The sequence below is a fragment of the Ctenopharyngodon idella genome, chromosome 20 (genome assembly GCF_019924925.1).
Source record: "Ctenopharyngodon idella isolate HZGC_01 chromosome 20, HZGC01, whole genome shotgun sequence".
Taxonomy (NCBI): Eukaryota; Metazoa; Chordata; class Actinopteri; order Cypriniformes; family Xenocyprididae; genus Ctenopharyngodon; species Ctenopharyngodon idella.
In genome coordinates this window covers 11,039,137-11,062,114 of record NC_067239.1, presented here as the reverse complement: position 1 = coordinate 11,062,114, position 22,978 = coordinate 11,039,137, and the positions used below count along the sequence as shown (strand labels likewise).

Sequence of the window (22,978 nt, the reverse complement as noted above, 5' to 3'; positions counted from 1 at the left end):
CACATAATTAGAACGTGTGTTCATTATAGCTCAGTTGTTCTCTTGTGCTCCGCCTTCTCACGATAACATTGTATTAGAAAAAAAATCTTTGCGTGCCATAGTTTATACAGGACTGGTGGGAAATTTGCATTAATACACCTTCATTCTACATGTTATGTGGTTTATTTTAATAGGTGAACTGTCTTTGTATTGTTAAGAGAGGGAAAGTTATAACCGTTTTTTTTTTTTTTTTTTTTTTTTTTTAAACCTCCAATGGGTGTGTTCTTAAACGGTAATGTTAGAAAGACAACCTTGCCACTATAAATCGCTATTTTTCTGCACTTAACAGGCGAATTTTGCCAAGATATTTTCAGAGATGATAGACAAGATGTTATTGAATGATAATTTAATGAAAACCCAATTTTGACAAAAAAAAAATGGCATTCGACCTATTTTCTGACTTTATTGAAAACGTACCATTGCGACATCCAACGGGTTTTCCCAGATCGCATCACACACACGTATAAAATATATATAATATATATATATTAGGGGTGTGCACAAATAGTCGAATATTCGAATATGTAATATTTAGACCTACCTATTTTGTGTATTTATATGAAGTGTTCACAGGCAAATTTACTTTATGTATTTCCCCAGCATCGAAATCAGGCACATTTAAATAACAGGAAACACGATTCCTGGCTGCATGTCAATATCCATGGATTCCTGGGTCTTTGGTTGTAAGGAACACTTTCAAGTCCAACCTTTAGTTTAATTGTTTGTTTTACTCGTGTTTTACTTATGTTTTTGCAGTTTCCCCTATTAAATCCAGTCATGCAGCAGGCTCTTTTGCCACTTAGCCCCAGCATGTTCCGGCGGTAAAGTGACGCCAATGCATACCCTCTATATGACATTTTCGGAGAGGCTAGCAATAGCGAGATAGCTTTAAAATCATAAAATCCCACCCTCCCTTCAGAGCGTCTCCAAAGCCATGCCTCCAAAACACATGAAGGCACACACACAGCTGCTCTCGGCAAAGCGTCACAAGAGACTCCGTTAAACTACCTCTTGTCTAATAATTTATGTCTAATAATCATAAACAACTTAGAGAGCTTATACCTGACTGCTGCAGCTTAATTTCGGTGTTGATACTGTTGACATGCAAACACATAATTCTGAGTCTGAGGATGTGAAGAGATGGCATCTCTTAATTACGGTAGTTATGGCGTGAATGCAGCATAAGCTCGTTGTTTTGAAGGAACTGTAAAAGGAAGCTGCTGTTTGGTTTGCAGTGCTCTTTGACGTCTGTCTGTACTCTGCATATCATGAAACACGCTGATGACGTATGATTTCTGCGTGAACAGGGTGCGCAAGGGTATGTGTAAACATATGTTGACAGGCAGGTAGGACATTGTATTATTTTATTCGGACCAAATATAATGATTGAATGAACATTTTATGGTTCTACCAAGCGACAACCTCTGTCAGTTTCTAATGAAGCCAATACGTAAGTGAATTAAACTGCAATTTATCGACTGGCCGCTAGGGACAGGGTCCCAAAGAGAGCAGAATCTCATTGAGCCCCATGTTAAAATGGCAAACTTTACAGCAGAAAAAAACATGTTTACAGCTTGGTACAAATTGTAGTTTTGGTCTATACTGCTAATTTTGCCCTTCATGACAACTCTGAGGGGGGTGAATTTTTTTATAACTCATCCGTTTAAATTATATTAAGCCTTAAAGTTCTGCATAATTAAGGGCGTGGTCACTTGAGTGACAGGTAGATTGCCGCTGCTGTCTGTGAGCCGTCACTTACCTCAGCTAATTCCAGCCGCTGAATTTGCCATCTCTGCCGTATTTGTGCTTTTTTCTGGATTATTTTATACAATTATAAAATGCTTGCTGTGTTAATCGTCGAGACTCGAGACAGATTTGCGTCTGTGTACATGTGCTCGCGTGCGGAAGATAAACAGAACACACGTTGTTGGATCGTGGCACTGGCTAAAAGTTTTGTTTGTGAGATTTACTACAATGACAATGGCGGGATAATATTAAACTCTGACAGCACTGCTTGGATATTATAACTAAAACTGCTGCACTATTTAGAAAAATTCTATTTTGGACGCAGGCTCCTATACGATCATATACAGTTTTACAACATAAATGCTGTTCAGGTTGCATCATTTCTTGAAGAACAATGATGGAGAGCAGATCATTCAGAAGAATGATAGATATGTAAAGATATGTGATGCAAACAATGGATGATATATCAATATTTCTTGGATTTAATGCTTTTGTGGACAAAAAGTACTGTTTTTTTTTTTGTTTTGCAATGGACACTCATGGAAATTTTACCCAATTAAGTGCCACGGATTGGATTCATCTCTCAATCGCTATTTCATTATTAAGGTATGGAGTCCCATTTGATTTTGCGTGTTGTTATTTGCACACCCGACACAAATTAATTACTGGTGTTGGAGCATCTATATCGTAAAAAAGACACCGTAGATTGACAGTAAATCTCTAATTTCTAATGATATAACTTGATATCTTTATTAATATTTTAGATAGATAGATAGATCCTTTGCCTGCTAACATGATCACGTCGAGCTAGGCGGGTGTGGTTTCAGTAACCAGTCACCTTGGTTCCAGCCACGTCCCGCCTCTTTGCCCATTTTCAGTTATGCTATCACAGTATCGGGAGACTTTTAACCAGTATAACAAAAAATGTTTCTGTAGAGAATCACCTCTTGCACCTTTTAAGCCTCTTCTCGTTGACTATTAGGGGGCAGCCCTGGCTTAGTATTTCCCTCATCTAAAGTCAAGTCAAGTCATCTTTTTTTTTATATAGCGGTTTTTACAATGCAGATTGTGTCAAAGCAGCTTTACACTGATAACTGATATATAATTTTGGCTGCACAGCAGCTCTTAAAGAAAATGGTGTCATTGACCATCTTAAGTAAATTCAGTTTTTTTTTTTTTTGATCACGTTTTTTTTTTTTTTTTTTTTCAAATTATACAGAAAGAACAAAGATATACAAAACTAAACTCCCCATCCCCCAAACACCAGACATAAACATAAAGATACTATACATGATCAGGCATCCATAAAGAAATAATAATAATAAATAAACAACATGAGGTATGCATGAATAATATCCTCTCCCCCCTCTTTCTTTTACAATGTCATATTATCTGCTTGCATTCCCTCAACAATTTAAAAAAGGTTGCCAGACATTATAAAATGCCCCAGTAGACCCTCTGACTGTATACCTAATTTTCTCCAGCTTAAGATGATACATAACTTCCCTTATCCATTGACTAAATGTAGGTGGAAAAGGGTCTTTCCATTTAATCAGTATCAGTCTTCTAGCCAAAAGAGAACAGAAGGCCAGTATTTTAATTTTACTTTTAGTAAAACTAGTATTTTCATGGGCCACACCAAACAATGCAATAAATGGAGATGGCTCTACTACCTCTCCAAATAGCCCAGAGAAGGTCTCAAAAAAATATTAGTCCAGAACATGTAAAGTTTTGGACATGTCCACAACATATGCAGTAGTGTTGCGGGAGCCTGCCTGCATCTATCACATGTGGAATCTATGTTAGCTTTAATCTTAGAAAGTCTGATTTTAGACCAATGCAAATGGTGTACAATTTTAAACTGTATTACAGCATGTCTTAGGCAAATGGATGATGTAAAGATTCCCTGTATTATTTTGTGCCAGACTTCCTCTGAGATTAGTTCATCCAAATCTGCCTCCCATTTATTTTTGAGTGAATTTTAAAGGTGTTGAATCATACATGCTGAGTAATTCATAGATCCTGCTTATAGCCTGTTTTTGGACTGATTTACATTCAAAATTGAGTCTAATAAAGAAATTGGAGGGCATGATGGGAAATAATCAGAATTCAATGCTACAAAATTTCGAAGTTGCAAATACCTATAGAAATGTGACTTGGGAATGTTAAATTTCTGTACCAACTGTTCAAATGATGCAAAATTTCCATCAATATAAAGTTCAGACATTGAGACCACACCCTTTCTTGCCCAAACCTCAAAAGCATCGTCCATCATTGGAGCAAACATGAAATTTTTAGCAATTGGTGCAGCCTGTGATAAATCTTTTAGGGAAAATGATTGTCTAAACTGATTCCAAATTTTAACTGAATTTATAACAACTGGATTAGAAGTCAAGCTAGAGATTGGTTGTGTGAATGGTATTTTAGAACATAATAAAGCTTCTAAAGACGTGGACCCAACTGAAGCCCCCTCCACAGTCGTCCAGGCAGGGACAGTGATGTCATTCCTTAACCAGAACAGCAGTGCCCTTATGTTGGCTGCCCAATAATAAAACCTGAAATTTGGAAGTGCCATCCCTCCTTTTGTACGAGGTCTCTGCAGTATACTTCTTTTAATTATTGGTGTTTTTTTGTTCCAAATAAAGGTCGGTATCTGATTATTTAATTTGGAGAAGAAAGATTTTGTTAAAAAAAACGGGAGGCACTGAAAGATATATAAAAACTTGGGCAGTACATTCATCTTTACTGTATTAATTCTTCCACCCAGTGAGAGAGGGAGGTGATCCCATCGCTCAAAATCTTGTTTTAGATTAGTTAAGAGATGTGGGTAGTTGGCCACATACAAGTCTTTATACTTGTGCGTAACCCAAACCCCAAGGTACTTCAGTTTTTTAATGCTAATTTTGAAGGGAACTGAGCGTAAAGATAACAGGCTGACCCCATCACCAACAGGCATTAGTTCACTTTTCTGGATATTAACTTTATAGCCAGATATTTTGCCGAATTCTGTAAGTAGAGCCACCAATTTAGGAAGACTTGACAGGGGTTGTGACAGGTATAATAACATGTCATCCGCATAAAGCAAAACCTTATGTTCCAATCCTGCCCGCTGTATACCCTTGATATCAGCTCTTTGTCTCAAAGCTAAAGCAAGTGGTTCCATTGCGACTGCAAACAGAAGTGGGGACAAAGGGCATCCCTGTCTCGTGCCGCGTTGAAGCTCAAAATAAGTAGATATATTATTATTAGTGCGCACGGCAGCCAACGGAGACGTATATAAAAGTTTGATCCATGATATAAGCTTACGACCAAATCCAAACCTCTCCAGTGTGTTGAAAAGATAACCCCACCCCACCCGGTCAAATGCCTTTTCCGCATCCAGTGAAAGCACTACCTCTGGTGTACCGGGTGGAGAAGAGCCATAAAGAATGTTCAGAAGTCGTCTAATGTTAAAGAACGAATGACGATTCTTAATAAAACCTGTTTGGTCAGGTGATATGATGGAGGGAAGCGCTCCCTCTAAACGTCGTGCGAGGACCTTAGCGAGCACTTTAGCATTAGTGTTTAGAAGGGAGATTGGACGGAATGAGCTGCACTCAAGAGGGTTCTTGTCTTTTTTGAGAATTAATGAGATAACTGCCTGACGCATGGTTGGTGGTAGGATTTTTGATGAAAGCGACTCTTCAAAAACTGATAACAATAAAGGGGAAAGCTGTTCTGAAATTTTTTTTAAAGAAATCTGTTGGAAAACCATCCGGTCCCGGTGATTTGCCACTCTGCATAGATCTAATTGCTAATGTTATCTCTTCCACCGTGAGGTGGTCTTCCAATTCAGCAGCCCTCACTGGGTCTATAGAGGGGATATGTATATTTTCAAAAAAATCTTCCAGCGAATGAGGGTCGACGCATGAATCGGATGTATAAAGTGATTGGTGTAAATTTTGGAAACGGGAATTAATTTTTAAGCTATCAGTATTTTTTAAGCCTTGCTCATCATTAATTAAAGGAATGGACTGATTAGCAATCCTTTGTCTCAACTGATGTGCAAGTATTCGCCCAGCCTTGTCCCCATGTTCATAACACACATACCGTGATTTAGAAATGAGACACTCAGCCTGCCTTGTTGACAGGAGATCATACTCAGTTTGCAGTAGTATACGCATTTTTTTTATTGTATCTGCAGAGGGCAGATGACTATATAGCCTATCTAGTTTTTGTTTTTATTTGCGCAATATGAAATTATCTTGCCCCGTAAATATGCCTTAAGTGACTCCCATATAGTTGAAGAGGACATCCCTGGCGTTTGATTGATCTTAAGGAATGATGAAATCTCAGTGGAAATTAATTTAGTAAAAGTTTCTTCTGATAGAAGCAGAGAAATGAGTCTCCAGGGACGGTAACTGGACTGTGTATTAGGGATATGCATTTTCATAATTAGGGGACCATGATCAGATACAACTATAGCTCCGTAATCACACTTGGTAATGAGAGAAAAAAATTATCTATACGGGAATAGGTCTTATGGACAGAGGAAAAGAAAGAATATTCTCTGGAAGTAGGGTTGCGAAACCGCCAAACATCAGCTATGCCATATGATTTAAGAATAAGTTTAATTGAACGTGCTGATTTGGACAGGGGAGCTTTTTTGAGCGAACTACGGTCTAAGACGGGAGAGTGTACAATTTGTGTCACCACCAAGAATAAGGTGGTGTGATGTCATATTTGGTAACCGAGAAAAAAGATTGGAAAAAAAACGCAGGGTTATCCCAGTTTGGCGCATAAATATTGGCCAGGATGACTGGAAAAGAATAAAGCTGCCCCACCACAATTACATATCGCCCCAAAGAGTCAGCCTCTACATTAGTCACAGTAAATGGCACATTTTTCTTGATAAGTATGGCAGCACCTCTAGCTTTTGAATGAAAATTAGAGTGATATATCTGTCCTTCCCAACTCCCTCTAAGTCTGAAATGATCCGTTGTACGTAGATGGGTCTCCTGAAGGAATGCGATATCTACATTAAGTTGCTTTAAATGTGCAAATACCTTTTTACGTTTCACTGGATGATTAAGTGACAATGTTCCAACTCACAAAGTTGACTGAACAGCCATTAAACCCTTTGGAAATATTGATGACAGCCATGTTAAGGGGAAATAGTTATATATATGGAAACTGTAGAAGCTACGTGACAGCAAATGAAAATTAATATGGACATCTGACAGAATAAGTCTGGTAGGTAAACAAAACTGATAATTCAAATGATTCAAATAAATATTATCCTGTCAAATTGTCCTTGGAATGCATAAATCTCTTACTCATGACTGAATAGCACAATCCTACACCCATGGGTGGAGCTAAAGATAATGAAAACAAACAAGTTCTTGCTCCATTGGGGTAGGGTTTAAGTTGGGACAACGTATAAATGGATAGAACTTAGTCTCTGCATTATTTTCAAGCCTCTGTGGGGATAATGTTCTTCTTAACATACCTTATCGCTTCTTCTGCATCTGTGAATTCTTTTTCTTTACCGTTATATGAAATACGTAGACGGGCTGGGAACAAGATGCCAAACCGGACGCCCTGACGATTACGCAGCAGTTTCCGAACCTCCGTGAGCGCAGCCCTGGCCTTGGTGACGCTTGCAGTATAGTCCAGAAAGATGGCGATTGATTCTCCATTGAATCTCAGCGGGGCTCGAGTGCGCGCACGGCTCAACACCTCAACACAATCTTGGTAATAGTGAAGTTTAGCCATGATGGTGCGTGGTTTTCCATCCGATTTTCTAGGAGCCAAACTTCTATGCGAATGGTTCACAAGCACGTCCTTTTCCAGCTGTAGCGTTTCTCTCAGCAGTCTCAAAACCAACACAGTAGAGCTTGATCCATCCGTCTCAGCTACCCCCAGAATCCTGATATTGCACCTTCTCATCCTTCCCTCCATGTCTTCGCATTTTCCTCTTAGCACAGTCATCTCTGCTTTCAAGTCAGTTACCACAGACTGTAAAGTTGTCACCTCGTCAGACCACGTTGATAGCCCGCCTTCCACCTCTTTTATCGTAGCCTTCATTTGGTCTATCTCAGAGTGAATTGCCGCCGTATTATTTATTTCCTTTTTAACTGCTTGCAATTTAAATCATCGGCAAGCGCATTTTTTAGTTCAGATTTGATCACTGCTGAGATGTCCGCTTTTAACGAGCGAAGGATCTCTGATTTCAAGGCCACCGCGTCCATTTTCTCTGGGCTGTCCAGCGGGGGTGGGGTCATTCGGGATCGGGTGATGGTGGAGCACGAAGTCGAGGTGGCGTTGGGCCTAGTGTTGGATGATGCGTCGTATTTATACTTGCGTAACTTTTCCGCCATTGACCCGCATATCAGCTATTTCCTCATTTCAGAACCAAAATCAGATCAGATTTTATACAATGTTTTGTAATGTAAGGCGTTTATTTATTTTATAAAACAGGGGTTCGGCGAGAGCCCGAGCTAGACACATCTTACTCCATCGGCATACAAGAGCGCCCCCCAAGTAAATTCAGTTTTGATTCATTTCGTTGTAAGAATCAATAGTTATTAATTTAGTTAATTTATCTATATCAGCACTGGAGTAAACAGTGATGTCATCATCCAGCTCAGTTCAGTTGGCATACAATGGTGTCAATGCAGGCAGATCAAAACATTGTTGAATATCAAATGTCAAGTGTCCCCTACTAAGCAAGCCAAAGGCGACAGCGGCAAGGAACCCAAACTCCAACAGGTGACATCAGGTGGCAAACAGGTGTTAAAATAGAGAAGAAAAAAAAAACCTTGGGAGAAACCAGACTCAGTCGGGGGGACAGTTCTCCTCTGGCCAACAGCGAACAGTGCATGATTATGATTCAGGCAGTCCGATTGGGATCGCAACAGTCAAAGTATTTATTCCAGTTCCATCGAGATGAGGATCGTATTCATCACACCGGTATGGATGGTTTGTTGAGGATCTGTGCCACTGGCTGTCATGTCGATGAGGCCTTCACATACCCCTTTTCCACCAAGGCAGTTTGAGTGCTGGTTCGGAGCCAGAGTCTAGTTTCAAATTAGTTCTTTGTCTTTCGACACACAAAGCACCAGCTCCGAACCAGGAAAAGTGGTTCGTAAGTAGCACCAAAACATTGCTGGGCTAGAAGTAAGAGCTGCTTGCGTCAGGGGCTGGGGGCGGGGTTACCGTGACCAACAAGAAACTTGTGACCGCCATTTTTTGAAATAGCAGCTAATCGTGCTAATAGCAGCTCGATTGTAATCTCCTTCTGTATACAAATTATTGCGAGCCGTGTTTGGATGCCGTAGGTTTTCAAAGCCATGAGCATCAATAGTAGCGAAACGTCCGCCATTGTTGATGGAAGGCTTGTTCGAGATGCATCGGAGCAGCGCGGACCGATTCGGCGGGTGACATCGGAGTGCAGCAGGTCCGCGGGAGCATTTGTAGAGCATACGACTCCTTGTACTTTTGGATCGTTCTCGCGGTGCTTTGATGTCACGCGCCGATCGCTCTGCGAGAAGCCGCTGCATCTCGTACAAGCTTGGTGTGTTTGTGTTTGGCGCTGCAGCACTAGCTTTGCTATAACTTATACAGTGACGTAAAACCTGGCTCTGTGCTGGCTCTCTAGCCCGTGGAAAGGAAAACCGGTTCTTAGAAGGCTCGTCAGTTGAACCAACTCCGAACTGGCACTGGCACTAGCTCTGAACTAGCACCCGGTTCGTGCTGGTGGAAAGGGGGTAACAGTGGATGATCTAGTTGACTCAATCTCTGCTGACACTTTAGGGCTGCGTTGTCGTCGTGTCAAAGCACAAGTCCTCGATCTGGCTGACTATGGTAAACAGATTAACTAATGTTAGCGTAGATGCCATTCTTCTTCTGATGTACATCTGGAGTTATAGGAAGTGTTCCCGGTTCCGGCTGACCTAATTTATCCTAACAATCCTTTAACGGATTTGAAAACATAAATTGATAATGTGTTATGTGTATGCCAGGTTAAAGAGATGCGTTTTTAGTCTAGATTTAAACTGACAGAGATTGCAATTCTGAGATTGCAATAGACGTGAAGGACTATAATGCGTTAAGAGCTACTGGTACTGGGGAGCTAAACCATTTAGTGCTTTGTAAGTATTTAGCAAAATTTTAAAATCTATACGATGTTTAACAGGAAGCCAATGCAGTGTTGATAGAACTGGGCAAATATGGTCGTACTTCCTGGTTCTAGTAAGAACTCTAGCTGCTGCGTTTTGTATGAGTTGTAGTTTATTTATCAAGCGAGCAGGGCAACCACCCAGGAGAGCGTTACAGTAATCTAGCCTTGAGGTCATGAACGAATGAACTAACTGTACTGCATTTGTCATTGAGGGCATATGTCGTAGTTTAGATATATTTTTTAAATGGAAGAATGCGGTTTTACAAATGCTAGAAACATGGCTTTCAAATGAAAGATTGGTATCAAAGAGCACACCCAGGTTCCTAACTGATGACGAAGACTTAACAGAGCAGCCATCAAGTGTTAGACAGTATTCTAGGTTATTACGTGAAGAAGTTTTTGGTCTAATAATTAGAATCTCTGTTTTTTCTGAATTTAGTAGTAGGAAATTACTGGTCATCCAAGTTTTTATATGAGCTATGCATTCCGTTAATTTTGTGAATTGGTAAGTTTCGTCAGGGCTCGAAGAAATATAGAGCTGAGTATCATCAGCGTAACAGTGAAAACTAACGCCATGCTTCCTAATGATATCTCCCAAGGGTAGCATGTACAGAGTGAAAAGCAGCAGTCCTAGTTCTGAGCCTTGCGGTACTCCATATTGAACTTGTGATGGATATGACATCTCTTCGTTTACTACTACAAACTGATAACGGTCAGATAAGTATGATTTGAACCATGCCAATGCAATTCCACTAATGCCAACATAATTTTTGAGTCTATTTAAAAGAATGTTGTGATCGATAGTGTCAAATGCAGCACTAAGATCCAGTAACACTAATAGAGAGATAGAACCACGATCTGTTGATAAGAGCAAATCATTTGTAACTCTAATGAGAGCAGTCTCAGTACTATGGTACGGTCTAAATTCTGACTGGAAATCCTTACAGATACCATTTCTTTCTAAAAAGGAACATAGTTGTGATGATACTGCCTTTTCTAGTATTTTTGACAGAAAAGGAAGATTTGAGATCGGCCTGTAATTGACTAATTCTCTAGGAACAAGTTGTGGTTTTTTTAATAAGAGGTTTAATAATAGCCAGCTTAAACGTTTTTGGTACGTATCCTAGTGATAAAGATGAATTAACTATATTAAGAAGAGGATCTATGACCTCTGGAAGCATCTCTTTCAATAGCTTAGTCGGTATAGGGTCTAACATACATGTTGATTTTGATGATTTAACAAGTTTAGACAATTCTTTCTCTCCTAAAACAGCGAATGAATTGAATTTTTCCTCAGGGATACTACAATGCACTGTCTGACATGATACTTTAGTAGACGGTTGCATGGTTATAATATTCCCTCTAATATTGTCAATCTTGAAAGTAAATAAGTTCATAAAGTCATTACTGCTGTGCTGTTTGGAAACATCAGAAGTTGAAGCTTTATTTCTTGTTAATTTAGCCACTGTATCAAATAAATACCTAGGGTTGTTTATTTTCTTTTAAAAGGTTTGAAAAATAAGCAGATCTAGCAGTTTTTAAGGCCTTTCTGTACTCAATCATTCTAGTTTTGTTTTCTAAAATATAAAACATGTTTATAGACATTTTTCTGATGTCTGGACTCTATTGTCAGGGTTTTAGGGAAAATATAAACAGATGGTTCAATTTATTGGTAGTAAATGCATTTTATGAGAATTTATATTTCAAGCTTTGACTGCAAATGTCATGTCCATAACACTGGAAGTGCTCACCTCTATTTTGAAAGTCTCGTCACTTACGCCTGCGTTGTTTCCAAAGCAACCCATGCAGATAGGTTGGTTATGAATACGATCCTCAACCGGATGGAACTGGAAGAAATACTTTGACTGTTGCGATCCCAGTCGGACTTATGATAGCTGACTGAATCATAATAAAGCACTGTTCGCTGTTGGCCAGAGGAGAACTGGCCCCCCGACTGAGCCTGGTGTCTCCAAAGGATTTTTTTTCTCCATTTTAACACCTGTTTGCCACCTGATGTCACCTGTTGGAGTTTGGGTTCCTTGCTGCTGTTGCCTTTGGCTTGCTTAGTTGGGGACACTTGACATTTGATATTTAACAGTGTTTTGATCTGCCTGCATTGACACCGTTGTATGCAAACTGAACTGAGCTGGATGATGACATCACTGTTTACTTCAGTGCTGATATAGATAAATTAACTAAATTAATAACTATTGATTCTTACAACAGAATGAATCAAAACTGAATTTACTTAAGATGGACAATGACACTATTTTCTTTAAGAGCTGCTGTGCAGCCAAAATTATATACCAGTTATCACTGTAAAGCTGCTTTGACACAATCTGCATTGTAAAAAGCGCTATATAAATAAAGATTACTCAACTTGACTTATGTCTGGGGCACACAAATCTTATTTGATCACTTTTGATCACGCAGTTAATGGTGCACACAGTCTGCCTGAAAAGATCTGATTTGAGAAAAAAACTGCTTTGCCTGCAGTCTGAACAGCCTTAGAGGGGTTCTTAGAGAGGCCTTAGAGAGATTCTTAGAGATGCATTTTCAGTCAATATAGATGTTTACATAGCAACTCTTTACAAAATTCTCTTAACTCTTAACAAAAACTCTTACAAAACTCTTACCAACAAAATAGTTCTTTAATGGAAGCAGGACAATAAAATTCAGCAACATCTTGTCTCACCCAGAGCTCAAATTTCTCCACCTATGTGTACATACATATGAAAGTTAAGTGAACCACTGGCCACCCTTATAATTTTGACAACATATTGACAACAAAGCTTTCCACTGATATACTTTGATGTACTCTGTTTCATTGAAACAAGTGAAAAGCAAATTAAATAAATAAATAAATAAAATAATAGCTCTGTTCCTACCTGTGTTTTTCACTTCTAGTACTATGATCTTAAAGACTGCAGAATCAAAATAGGAGTTTTGTGGCTTTCCAAGTCTGTCTTTAGTTTTGAGAATCATTTAAAATAATCCATCCCAGTAATACTTAATACCTACTTCTGACTTGCAAATCACGATTCACTCTTAGTTGCACTCTTATGGGAGTATCGTTATGGTCATTCTAGCTCTATCCTGGTGTAAGTAAAATGTCTGGAAGAAATGTGAAATATTTTCTTTGTCTAGGTGCGTGCTGTGGATGAGATGAATTATGACTTTCAAGCCTTGGCTCTGGAGTCTCGTGGAATGGGTGAGGTATGTAATCAGAGTTTTTAAAAAGCCATATTTTTTTAATTCTGAGTCTAATAGTCCTTTTGTATCCTTTTTGACCAGTATCACAAGTGTTGAGTTCCCTGTAATCCTTTAACGTATGTTAACTCCACTTGTTAGTTTTTTTTTTCCCTGTTGTTGTTGTTGTATGCGCATATACTTTGCAAAAACTGATTGCCACATTGACCCTTTTTGCAGCTACTTCCTGCTAAAAAATTGTGGGAATCGGATGAATTGGCAAAAGATGGACGTAAAGGGATGTTGCTGGGTGAAGAATGGAGAGAGAATGCCTGGGGTTCTTCCCGTAAGTTCTTCTGAAATGCTACAGTGTTTTGTTTGATCATGAGATAACAGTTATACCAAAATGAAATTAGAGAAATTTGGCTATAAATTATGCTTCAAGCAAGGCCTTACTATAGTTTATGCTAAAGGTGTACCAAATATTTGTAACTTATTTTATTTGCCTATCATTTAGTTTTCCCAAATAGTTATTGATTTGGATTTTTTTTTTTTTTTTTTTTTTTTTTTTTTTTTGAAAATGTGTTCCTAATAGGGCTGTGAATCGATTCAAATCATGATTAATAGGTCTTCGATTCAAGAACAATTTTTGCAAATTCAGAACGATTCGATTCGAGGCGATTCACATTAAAATTCGTTGTGATTCGATTAATGATTCAATTCTGCATTTTTTAAATATGCATTCATAAGATTATTTAAATGCTTCCCCCAGTGTGTCTTAGTGAGGATGCAAATTACACAGTGGCCTTCAGGGGGTCAGAGAATGAGGGCAAAAAAAAAAACCTTTTGTCCATTGTTAGTTCATGCTAGTTCTTAATGATGCTACATAACTTTATTTTAATAGCCTATAAAAATTGGCATTTGTAGAAATTTACATAAGCCAAAATTAAATAAGGCTTTAAAAGTATTGTTTGTTCATTTTAACTATTGTGTAGGATAGTGTTAATGTATTGGCTATACAACCTTATTAAAGTGTTCCAGGTACATTAAACATGCAATGCTTCCATGGAGAGACTACCCTAGAATATCATGCACTTTCCCAACTAATCCTAAACTAACTTTTCTTCATGGAATAGTAGGAAAAGCCCTCTTTTGTTCTCTTTTTACGGAACATTTTCCTTATGATTATTCTGAAAGAAAATGCACCGGGTGTCTACTGTTGCTATAGTAACGACGCAAACAAAACTTTCATGCTCATCCGATTGATAGATAAACCGCACGCTCTTATTTAAGTGTTGTAGTTATTTCAGCAGTTTCCTTCGTACATTCAGTTTAACAACATTAAGTTAAATTTCATTTATCATTCATTGGAACTGTGTATGCATTTTAGACACTTACATTGTGTTTGCTCAGTCCATGCAATAAATGTGCGTCCTTGAACAAGTGGGGTTTTACTCCATCTGCTCAGGTAATGTCAATGGTATGACCCATTTCCGTAAAGCTTCAGTATTTTATCTTATAGAAAATAACGCACAACGTCTCCATTAATTCACACATGTAGTAGATTAATGTTTATATATTTCAAAGCATTTTCTTAGCGCGGTGATGAAGCAACGAATCCCGCGGTTTGGCGGTCAGAAGAGAGGAATATGCCAAATTTGCCATCAGTCTCTCAGCCGTTGTATTAGAAACACCCTCGCAGCATTAACATTCGCAACATGAGCCAGGAGAAATTGTGCATCTCTTTAGTTTCATACAGATTATAATTCAGGAGAATATTTGTTTTAAATGTGAATTGTTTTATTCAAAAGTAGACATTTCAAGCTTTTAGACGTATGTTTCATGTTTGTGTGATAATTATTCGCTGAGTTTCAGTTCATTTTTGAGACGTTTCAGAAAGATTCAGAGACAGATGAAAGTGCATTGTTTTTCTTTTTCTTTTACAAAAGCAGAAGGTTTTGTTTTTGTTGTGAGTGTACACAAATAAAAGTAGACAATTTGTAGTTTGTAATGATGTCTAAAATGACGGAGTAGGCCTATTTTAAGGTGTTTTAGCTGTCATGAGGAAAAATCCAGCAGAACGCACCGGCGAGTTCATCGTCCAGACTTTCAAAGAAAACGTAGCCTATTTAGTTTAATATTTATGTTTAAATATTAGACTATAGTCTAATATTAGTTTTTAAATTTAAATTATGTTGATTATGAAAAGTGAACAGCATGACTAAGGCTAATAAGATGCGCAATATGTCGGGAGACATGCAGTGTGTCAGACATGATTTTGACCACTTCATTAAGCTTTGTTTTGTAGTAAGCCTTTCTTTAAAGTGAATTTCGTTTTGTATAAATTGTATCTTAATTTTAATAAATGTTTTATCAACCAATTGCCTGGATTTAATAAATAGGAGGAAAACCAAGAACGTCGGGTGTGAACGTCATAATTAATTGATAAGATATTGTTGGTCTAACAATATATTTTAACATTATCAGTAGAAATCACAAGTCCTGGAACCTAGCAGTTAATTAATAATAATCAGACACACGCACAAAATAAATCCCCCATATGTTTGGACTGTCCCTCCCCCTTGCGCGAAGCTGTTTATTTCTCCAGAAGCACTTGAACATAGGACAGAAGACAGTGAATCATGATAAACAGTGATTATTGTTTATAGTTCATATGCACTCCTGTAACTTTCACCAGCAAAAATAAATATATAAATAAATAAAATACCAAAAAAAAGTGCGGTGATGACGGTGATTTCCTCAACACCACAGTAGGCATCTCATTACTGCGGTGATGAGGTAATGCGGTTATCGTCACAGCCCTACGTTACACCCCTAGTAACTAACCATTCTCATGCCTTAGTTTGCGTGGTTAGATACACAAGACATGAGCGTATACATGTGTAGGTAAATTAGGGCTCTATGATTTCCGTGATGTTGGATGCATTGATAGAATCACGGAATCCAGTCGTACACCTGGAATTTCCTGTATAACACAGAATATCACGCAAATTTCCCAATTAAAGGAAATTTTTATTTTCCAATAAAAGTAGGACTGTGCACTTAATCAAATTGTAATATGGACTAGTGTCTGTTTATATTAAACCGTAAAAGAGACTATTTAAATATGAAGTCTGCTTGTCTATGTGAATTAATTGCACGGTTTTGTCAACTACACACACTGAAGTGCGCGCAATGCTTGTGTTTTTAGCATTTGCCATCTCACTATATGAAGACATGAGCACATGAACTTTGTTCATGAGAGATCTGCTCTGAGATCACACTTCACAAGCATTTTTCAATTTAACTAGAAAAAAAAAATCGTCATATCATATACACACAGAAACTCAAAAGGTTTTTGTGACAACCTGTCATAAATAAGTTCTTTTTATCTTGAAGAAATCGTGACACATCTATATTACTGTTGTACAACAGAATGTGCCTCTCAAGGTAATAATGAGAATTATAAAAATTATTAACTTTAATCCCTTAACCACCACCCCCCACAAGCTGAAAATGACATAACCAAAATGAAATGGCTGCAGCTCTTGAAACCTTTGGGCTACAGGCATAATCCTGGTCTCATTTGAAAGCAGACACTTGATATTTTCTTGTTTGAAAGCAGACACTTGATATTTTCTTGTTTGAAAGCAGACACTTGATATTTTCTTGTCAAAGAATTGCTCATAGTAGCACAGGAACAGTTTTAGAGATGCTCATAGACTGAAAATTGACTACCTTTTTTATAATATACTTTCAAGAAAAAATACTAGGATTTAGTTTTTAAGTTTAGTTCATTTGTTTAACAGGGATCATCACAACAGTTGCTGTTAGCTATACAAGCTAATTTGCAAGCATGTTACAATGCACAAAACAAAACTGCAAAATCAAGGTAATTGAAAGATTCATTCTGCCTCAGCATCACGTGTCTGTGCTGAGTCTGACATTGTCCATATCACAGGCAATGATGTCCCTTGCCGGGCAAAGGGAAAAATCCTCTGGTGTGCCAGATTCAGCCCAGAAAACACTCTCCACACCTTGATTTTTCTCATCCTCATCCTCTTCCTCCTCGCCCACTACCTTTTACACATAATGCTTCTCCTCTTCCTCTCAGATTGTTTCCATTCATTGTTTGTATCAACATTCAATGCACCTGTGCACTCTGAACTATTTTATATTTTGTACAGTTGGTTTCATCATTAGAAACAACAAACAACTGTGACTGTGAACAATTACAACTGTGTTGTAGTTGTTTAACTTTTGGTGCTCGTGTTTACTGTTTTTCAACACAAGTGCATTACAGTGCGAAATGTGTATTTGTAAGTGAGAATGTGTTGAGAGTTTTGCAAAGAGTGCATAAGAATTGCAAATGCTGTCTAACTACCTGAACTTGTTTAAGGTTTTGCCAAAAGAGTGATTTATTTGACAAATATGTTTAGGCCACTGATCATTTGGTTCAGAGGATGGGTTTAGTATTTTAGCAACTGAGAAACACTGTAAATGATCATAGTTGGCCTAATGAAATTTACTATAGTTCTTGCATAGAATAAGCTACAGAGTTTAACTGTAGACCGGTATTGGTAAGATCATGGTACTCACAGGTAAAACAAGGTTAAAAAATATGGTTTCTAAAAAATGAACTATAGAATTTATAATTATATTAAATATTGGGGAATATAAATGTTACTATAATATTAGTAACATTTATAGTAAGTGCATTATTGCCAAAACACAGTTTTTCTGTTAGTAACTGGGAGGTAAATTTACTATAAGTGTGGTGCTTGATTGACAAGCTTGTAATTGTGTGTATTGGCATTCTCACACCTCGTCATGCGCACTAAAAAAAATGTTAGTGTGAAATTACCATATTTTCCAGGTTGTTAATTGCATTACTTTCACAGTGATTTCACAGTAGGACTTCTCTTGTATCTAAATCACTAAGTTTACAGTATTGGAAAAGGCAAATTACTGTAAACAAACAATATCATATTGTATTTCTACAGTACATATATACATATCCTGATATGACTGGGATACTACAAAAAACATGGCCGCCAGCAGCTAATCAAATTTCGCTGGCTAATAACATCAAATCTGAATGGCTTACTGTTAGAAAAATGAATATTGTCATACATTGTGTGAAATCGTATGTGTACCGGATGCTACAATAATAAGAAATTTTATATTTTAGCTAATAACTCTGCAACCATGTGACAGAATCAAAATTCTTGTTTCATCTAAATTCTTGCTCTAATCACTTTCAAGAATGTGTAATTGCTATAAACTTTACCCACCTTTTGTCCGATTCACATAAAACTTGGCATGCGGCATTCTCAGACCCTCAAAATTTTCCCTAAAAATTTATCAAAGTTTAATTTGTCAAACCATTGCAAAGATATGTTAATGTGTCTGGCTATGCCCATTTGCACAAATTAATCTATTTTTGCTGAACGCAATGTCATAATGTAAAACGAAACTTGATACACATAGTAAACAGGATATTCTGAGAAGAGTTTTGTGAATTTCTGATGCTCGTGGTGCTAACAGCAATATTTAAAATCCATTAATATCAATTGGAATAAGAGATAAAGGCCCTAATACCATTGTTGTCCACCAGAGGGAGCCACAGGATAACAAATCCTTTTAGGTCTCATGGTTTAAATTCTGTGTAAATGGTTCAATAGATTGACTGTGCCTAAAATTCATTGTAGTTTCATAAATTTCATGAAGTCTAATCAGTTGGCAAAGACATCTGATCTCCAAATGACCTCTTTTTACATATTCTAATGATACTGAAAACGTATTTTTGTGGCATGGTTAAAGATGACTTCATAATGTGAATTCACAGTAAAACAAGAGCAGTAAATTACTGTGATAGCTTAATTCTGCTGCTGGTTCACAGTAAATTGTGAGAAAATGACCGAGTCTGCATTGATTACACAGTAAATTTCTGATTACAGTAATTTATTGTAAAAAATACTCTTTAATCCTGTAAATTCTTGGCAATTTTTTGCAGTGCTGTTTACATGGTCGTGACTGTTTTTTGGTAGCTTCACCACAGAACCTTTAATGTTCCAATATGGTAAGAGTCAAATTTGACTACATCAAGCCACTTGTGCTGTTTATCACTTGATAGCGGTGGAAGCATAGAGCAAGTTCATTAGCATTGTGTGGGTGAGACGATCTTGTTCTTCAGTCAGGTAGAAAAAAATGGAAATCAGAAAAATAAAGCAGAATTTGGTAAAAATTAAAATGGATTTCATTGGGCCCTAGTAACTGTGCAATACATATGCATCTTATTTCAGGATTACTGTTGCATTGTGTTTGTGCTTGTTTTAATCGGGATCATCTGTTGTTAGCAATATTTTGATATTCTGATTGCTGTATATCAAATTATGCAATGAAACAATTAATTAAACCTGCCCATATTTAACATGCTATGTTAAAGGTTCCTAATAGGGTCTAACATTCAAGGACTAAAAATACTTAAATTTTTTCATAATACACATTGCAGCATTACTTCTTTTCTCAGTATGTCTGAAATGGTTTGATTAAGGATTTGGTCTCTCTAAACCCCCTTTTTTTTTTTTTTCTGAAAGCCTGCTCTGAATCGCTTTGTCTGAAGGGCTGCGCTGAACCCAGCGGCGAGCGCAGCACATTCCGCGTCCTGTGTGAAAGAGCCATAAAAGGGGCTGTTCACATATCGCGTCTAAAAATGCTTGTAAAGCGCGGCCGCGCCGCTTTCTCCTCCTTTCCACTAGCGCTTGCACTCCCATGGCGTCTGTCATGCAACCATGAACTGCACTCTCAACGATGACGAGGAAGTATCAGCAAAGGATTATTTGATTTCTAGCCCTTGCATTAGCTTTACTACTTGATATATTTATGGAGATGAGAAATAAAAATCCACGCTGTACAGCTATGATCAGCTGTTCAGCTGAGCTTTCGATGTTGTTACGGAAAGGCCGAAGCTGATCGGTTGGTTCTTGTCGCATGATCTGCGGTGCGCTTGCGGCATTCTGAAAAGTTGAGATGTTTTCATCTCGCCACGGCATAGATGCGCCTGGAAAACACGAGCGTGCCGCACCGCATGTGCGTTGCGACCGCATGTGCATTGCGACCGCGTCGCTTCTATTGAGTGTGCTTGCCGCACGCCTACATTTGAAAAAACGAATTTTGTGCACACAAAAGACGCGATATGTGAACGGCCCCTAAAGCAGTAGAGGTCTGCAGAACTTTCGGGTTTCGGGTCAGGTTAAGTTTTCATGAATAGCTTCGGGGTCGGGTCTGTAACTGAGAAAAATAATATAGGCTGTTATATAAGCCTTGTGTGCCGTCTTCTGTGTTGTGCTCGAAAGAGCGCGCGAGAGTGGAAGCACATTTATAATTCACATTTAGATATTAACTGTTTTGCGCATGTGCTCCCACTCTCGCGCACTCTTTCGGTCACAACACGGCACATGACACTCAAACCTATGAGTGTGATAAGGCAAACAATTACTGAGGGAAAACAGTGCCAAATGATGAAGGGAAAGCAGCACAATGAATTCTACCGAATAACAGGTGAGCCAGGGGATAGCACAAAATTATACACAAGCCTCTAAAATTACTACACAATAATGTGTGTGTGAAGTGAATGACTACTGAGAGCCGCCACAAATCAAATAGCTGCCGTCTATGTCTCAGAAATCAGAGCTTTGTCAAGAGTAGGTCTACTGTAAAATACTACATCATTTTAATATGTATATTTAAATGTTTTAAACATTATATGATATCATGGACGAATCAGTGTAAACTCTATGAATGAAATGAGCCAAGCGCATTCGTAAATCAAATAGCCGCGTTTCTCTTGCATCTCTCAGAAATCAGCTTTGTCAAGAGTAGGCTACTATTATCTAAAACACTACATCATACACATTTTGTATTATTTTATTTGATATGTGTATTTAAATGTTTAAAACATTCTACGATATGATACATGACTGCAGAATGAAATGAGGCGCGATAGCATGTCAAATGGCCTCCGTGCGTCTTTTCTACTACTTAGCCTGATATTTCTATCTATTTAAAAGTTGTACGATATGATCTTGTCATTCAGACAATAAATAGCCAATAAATAGCTCAGCGGTTACGTGCAGTGTAGATCTTAAAAGCTGTCTTGGCTTGTGATAGCAAGAATGGTACATCTCTATAGCGACGGATTTCGGGTTCGGGTTAAACCATAACAGTACCGTTCGGGTTCGAGTCAGGTCAAACGATCTCTGGTATGGGCCGGGTTCGGGCCTCAGTTTAAAGCCCGTGCAGACCTCTATAAAGCAGTCTGCAGAGGGAGCATCAACTTGGCACACTACACATAGCTATAGGCCTGGCCTACAGGAAAGAACAGTTTGTTTAATCTATCTGTTTAATCTATCTAATATTGTGTTGGTCATACTATACAATAGGGGTGGGAGAAAAGATTCTCTCTCCAACAATTATCGATCGATTCTGAGAATTTCAGAATAGATTCTGAGCTTAGTTTTAACCACAGATGCGCAATGATGCTGCGTGTGTTTTAGAAACACCTGTATTCTGCTTGCTTCAAATTCCTCACACACACACTATTTGAAACTTCCATCTTTCATAATGTTCGGAAAGGTTGAAGCAAATTACAGGACATTCGCGGGCTTCATTGCACAGGATGCATTGTGAGAAACGCGCTCTGTACTTGATGTTACGCTTTACAGTGTGCGGTCTCAACCGCCGGTATTTCCCTTACAAATGCTCTATAAAGGCATCATTTATGTCGTTTGGAATGCAGTGGGCTTATATATTAAAAATAGGAAACTCACTGACAGAAGGCTGCTTTCAATTTCAAATGCTGGCGGGAGCCATTCCGGAAGCCAAAAACCCGGAAGTGTGAAAATGGCTAATTGGCTTCTTTTGGGCATTATGCAAATTTGTTACATTTGTGCGCGCAGGAAGTAAGACTCGAATTACTGACGACTCATTTTAGGCAGTTTAGATTCAGAATTGGTTCCTCCTTTTGGGAGACAACAAACTCTGTTTGTTGTGCACTTTGAAACTCAGAAAAAAATGACATGAGTCGGTCAGATAGGCTTTATACATTAAAGCATATTTTTAATTAATTAGGTTGATTATTGCTTGAAATTCCATATTGCATGCTATTATGGTAGTATTATCCTGGTTTTCTTATTGCATGATTAAATGTATTATTTGTATTATAATATAATTTGTCATTATAATACCATTGGTATTCTTTTTCTTCTGCTGTGTCTAGATCATTCTGTGTCTCAGCCCATTATGGTGCAAAGGCGACCAGGCCAGGGGTACAACGGGAATGGAGACGTGAGCTCAGTGCTGTCACCACGCTCAGAGGGGGGTGGTCTGGGTGTGAGTATGGTGGAGTATGTCCTCAGCTCTTCTCCTGGAGACAAGATGGATGGGCGTTACAGAAATGGAGGCTATGTGAGTCAATCTTTTTTTTTCTTTGGGTATCTTATTACATGACTCTAGACTTTTTTTCAGCATATGTGTTTTGGGGGATTAAAAAAAAAAAAAAAAAAACTAAAAAGAACAATAGTGAAAACTTGCAGTATTTAATTTTCGCTTTATTAAAAAATAAAGAATGGAAATTTCTTCTTTTTCCCCACAGAAATGAATGAGTAACTTTTCACTTTTCACCACCACTCTCCCCCCACCACGAGTGGGCGGGACGTCCTTGGTGACTTAGAAGTGGGTTGAATTACTGTTTACTAGTGCTGGGCGGTATGACCGAAAATCTGTATTTTTTTTTTATTTATTTATTTTTTTTTTATAAAGGTTCTGGGGGTTTCATGTAGG

The 22,978-nt window shown here is 38.0% G+C and overlaps 3 protein-coding genes across 8 annotated transcripts in view; 1 reads left to right on the top strand and 2 right to left on the bottom strand.

Annotated features, from left to right (window-relative positions):
• The window catches only part of LOC127502714 (DNA polymerase zeta catalytic subunit-like), an 845,784-nt gene that overhangs the window by 600,125 nt on the left and 222,681 nt on the right, over positions 1-22,978 (bottom strand). The window lies entirely within an intron of this gene.
• Positions 1-22,978, bottom strand: part of LOC127502738 (uncharacterized) — a 237,575-nt gene that overhangs the window by 133,044 nt on the left and 81,553 nt on the right. The window lies entirely within an intron of this gene.
• Positions 1-22,978, top strand: part of pum2 (pumilio RNA-binding family member 2) — a 129,877-nt gene that overhangs the window by 33,117 nt on the left and 73,782 nt on the right. For 5 of the 6 annotated variants that reach the window (XM_051875978.1, XM_051875976.1, XM_051875977.1 and 2 more), the window contains exons 3-5: positions 13,094-13,162; positions 13,376-13,481; positions 22,416-22,603. In XM_051875978.1, the coding sequence (XP_051731938.1) occupies positions 13,094-13,162; positions 13,376-13,481; positions 22,416-22,603 (363 nt within the window). Of the gene's footprint in view, positions 1-7,499; positions 7,519-13,093; positions 13,163-13,375; positions 13,482-22,415; positions 22,604-22,978 lie in introns of those variants that run through there. The other variant, XM_051875979.1, reaches the window with a different exon arrangement.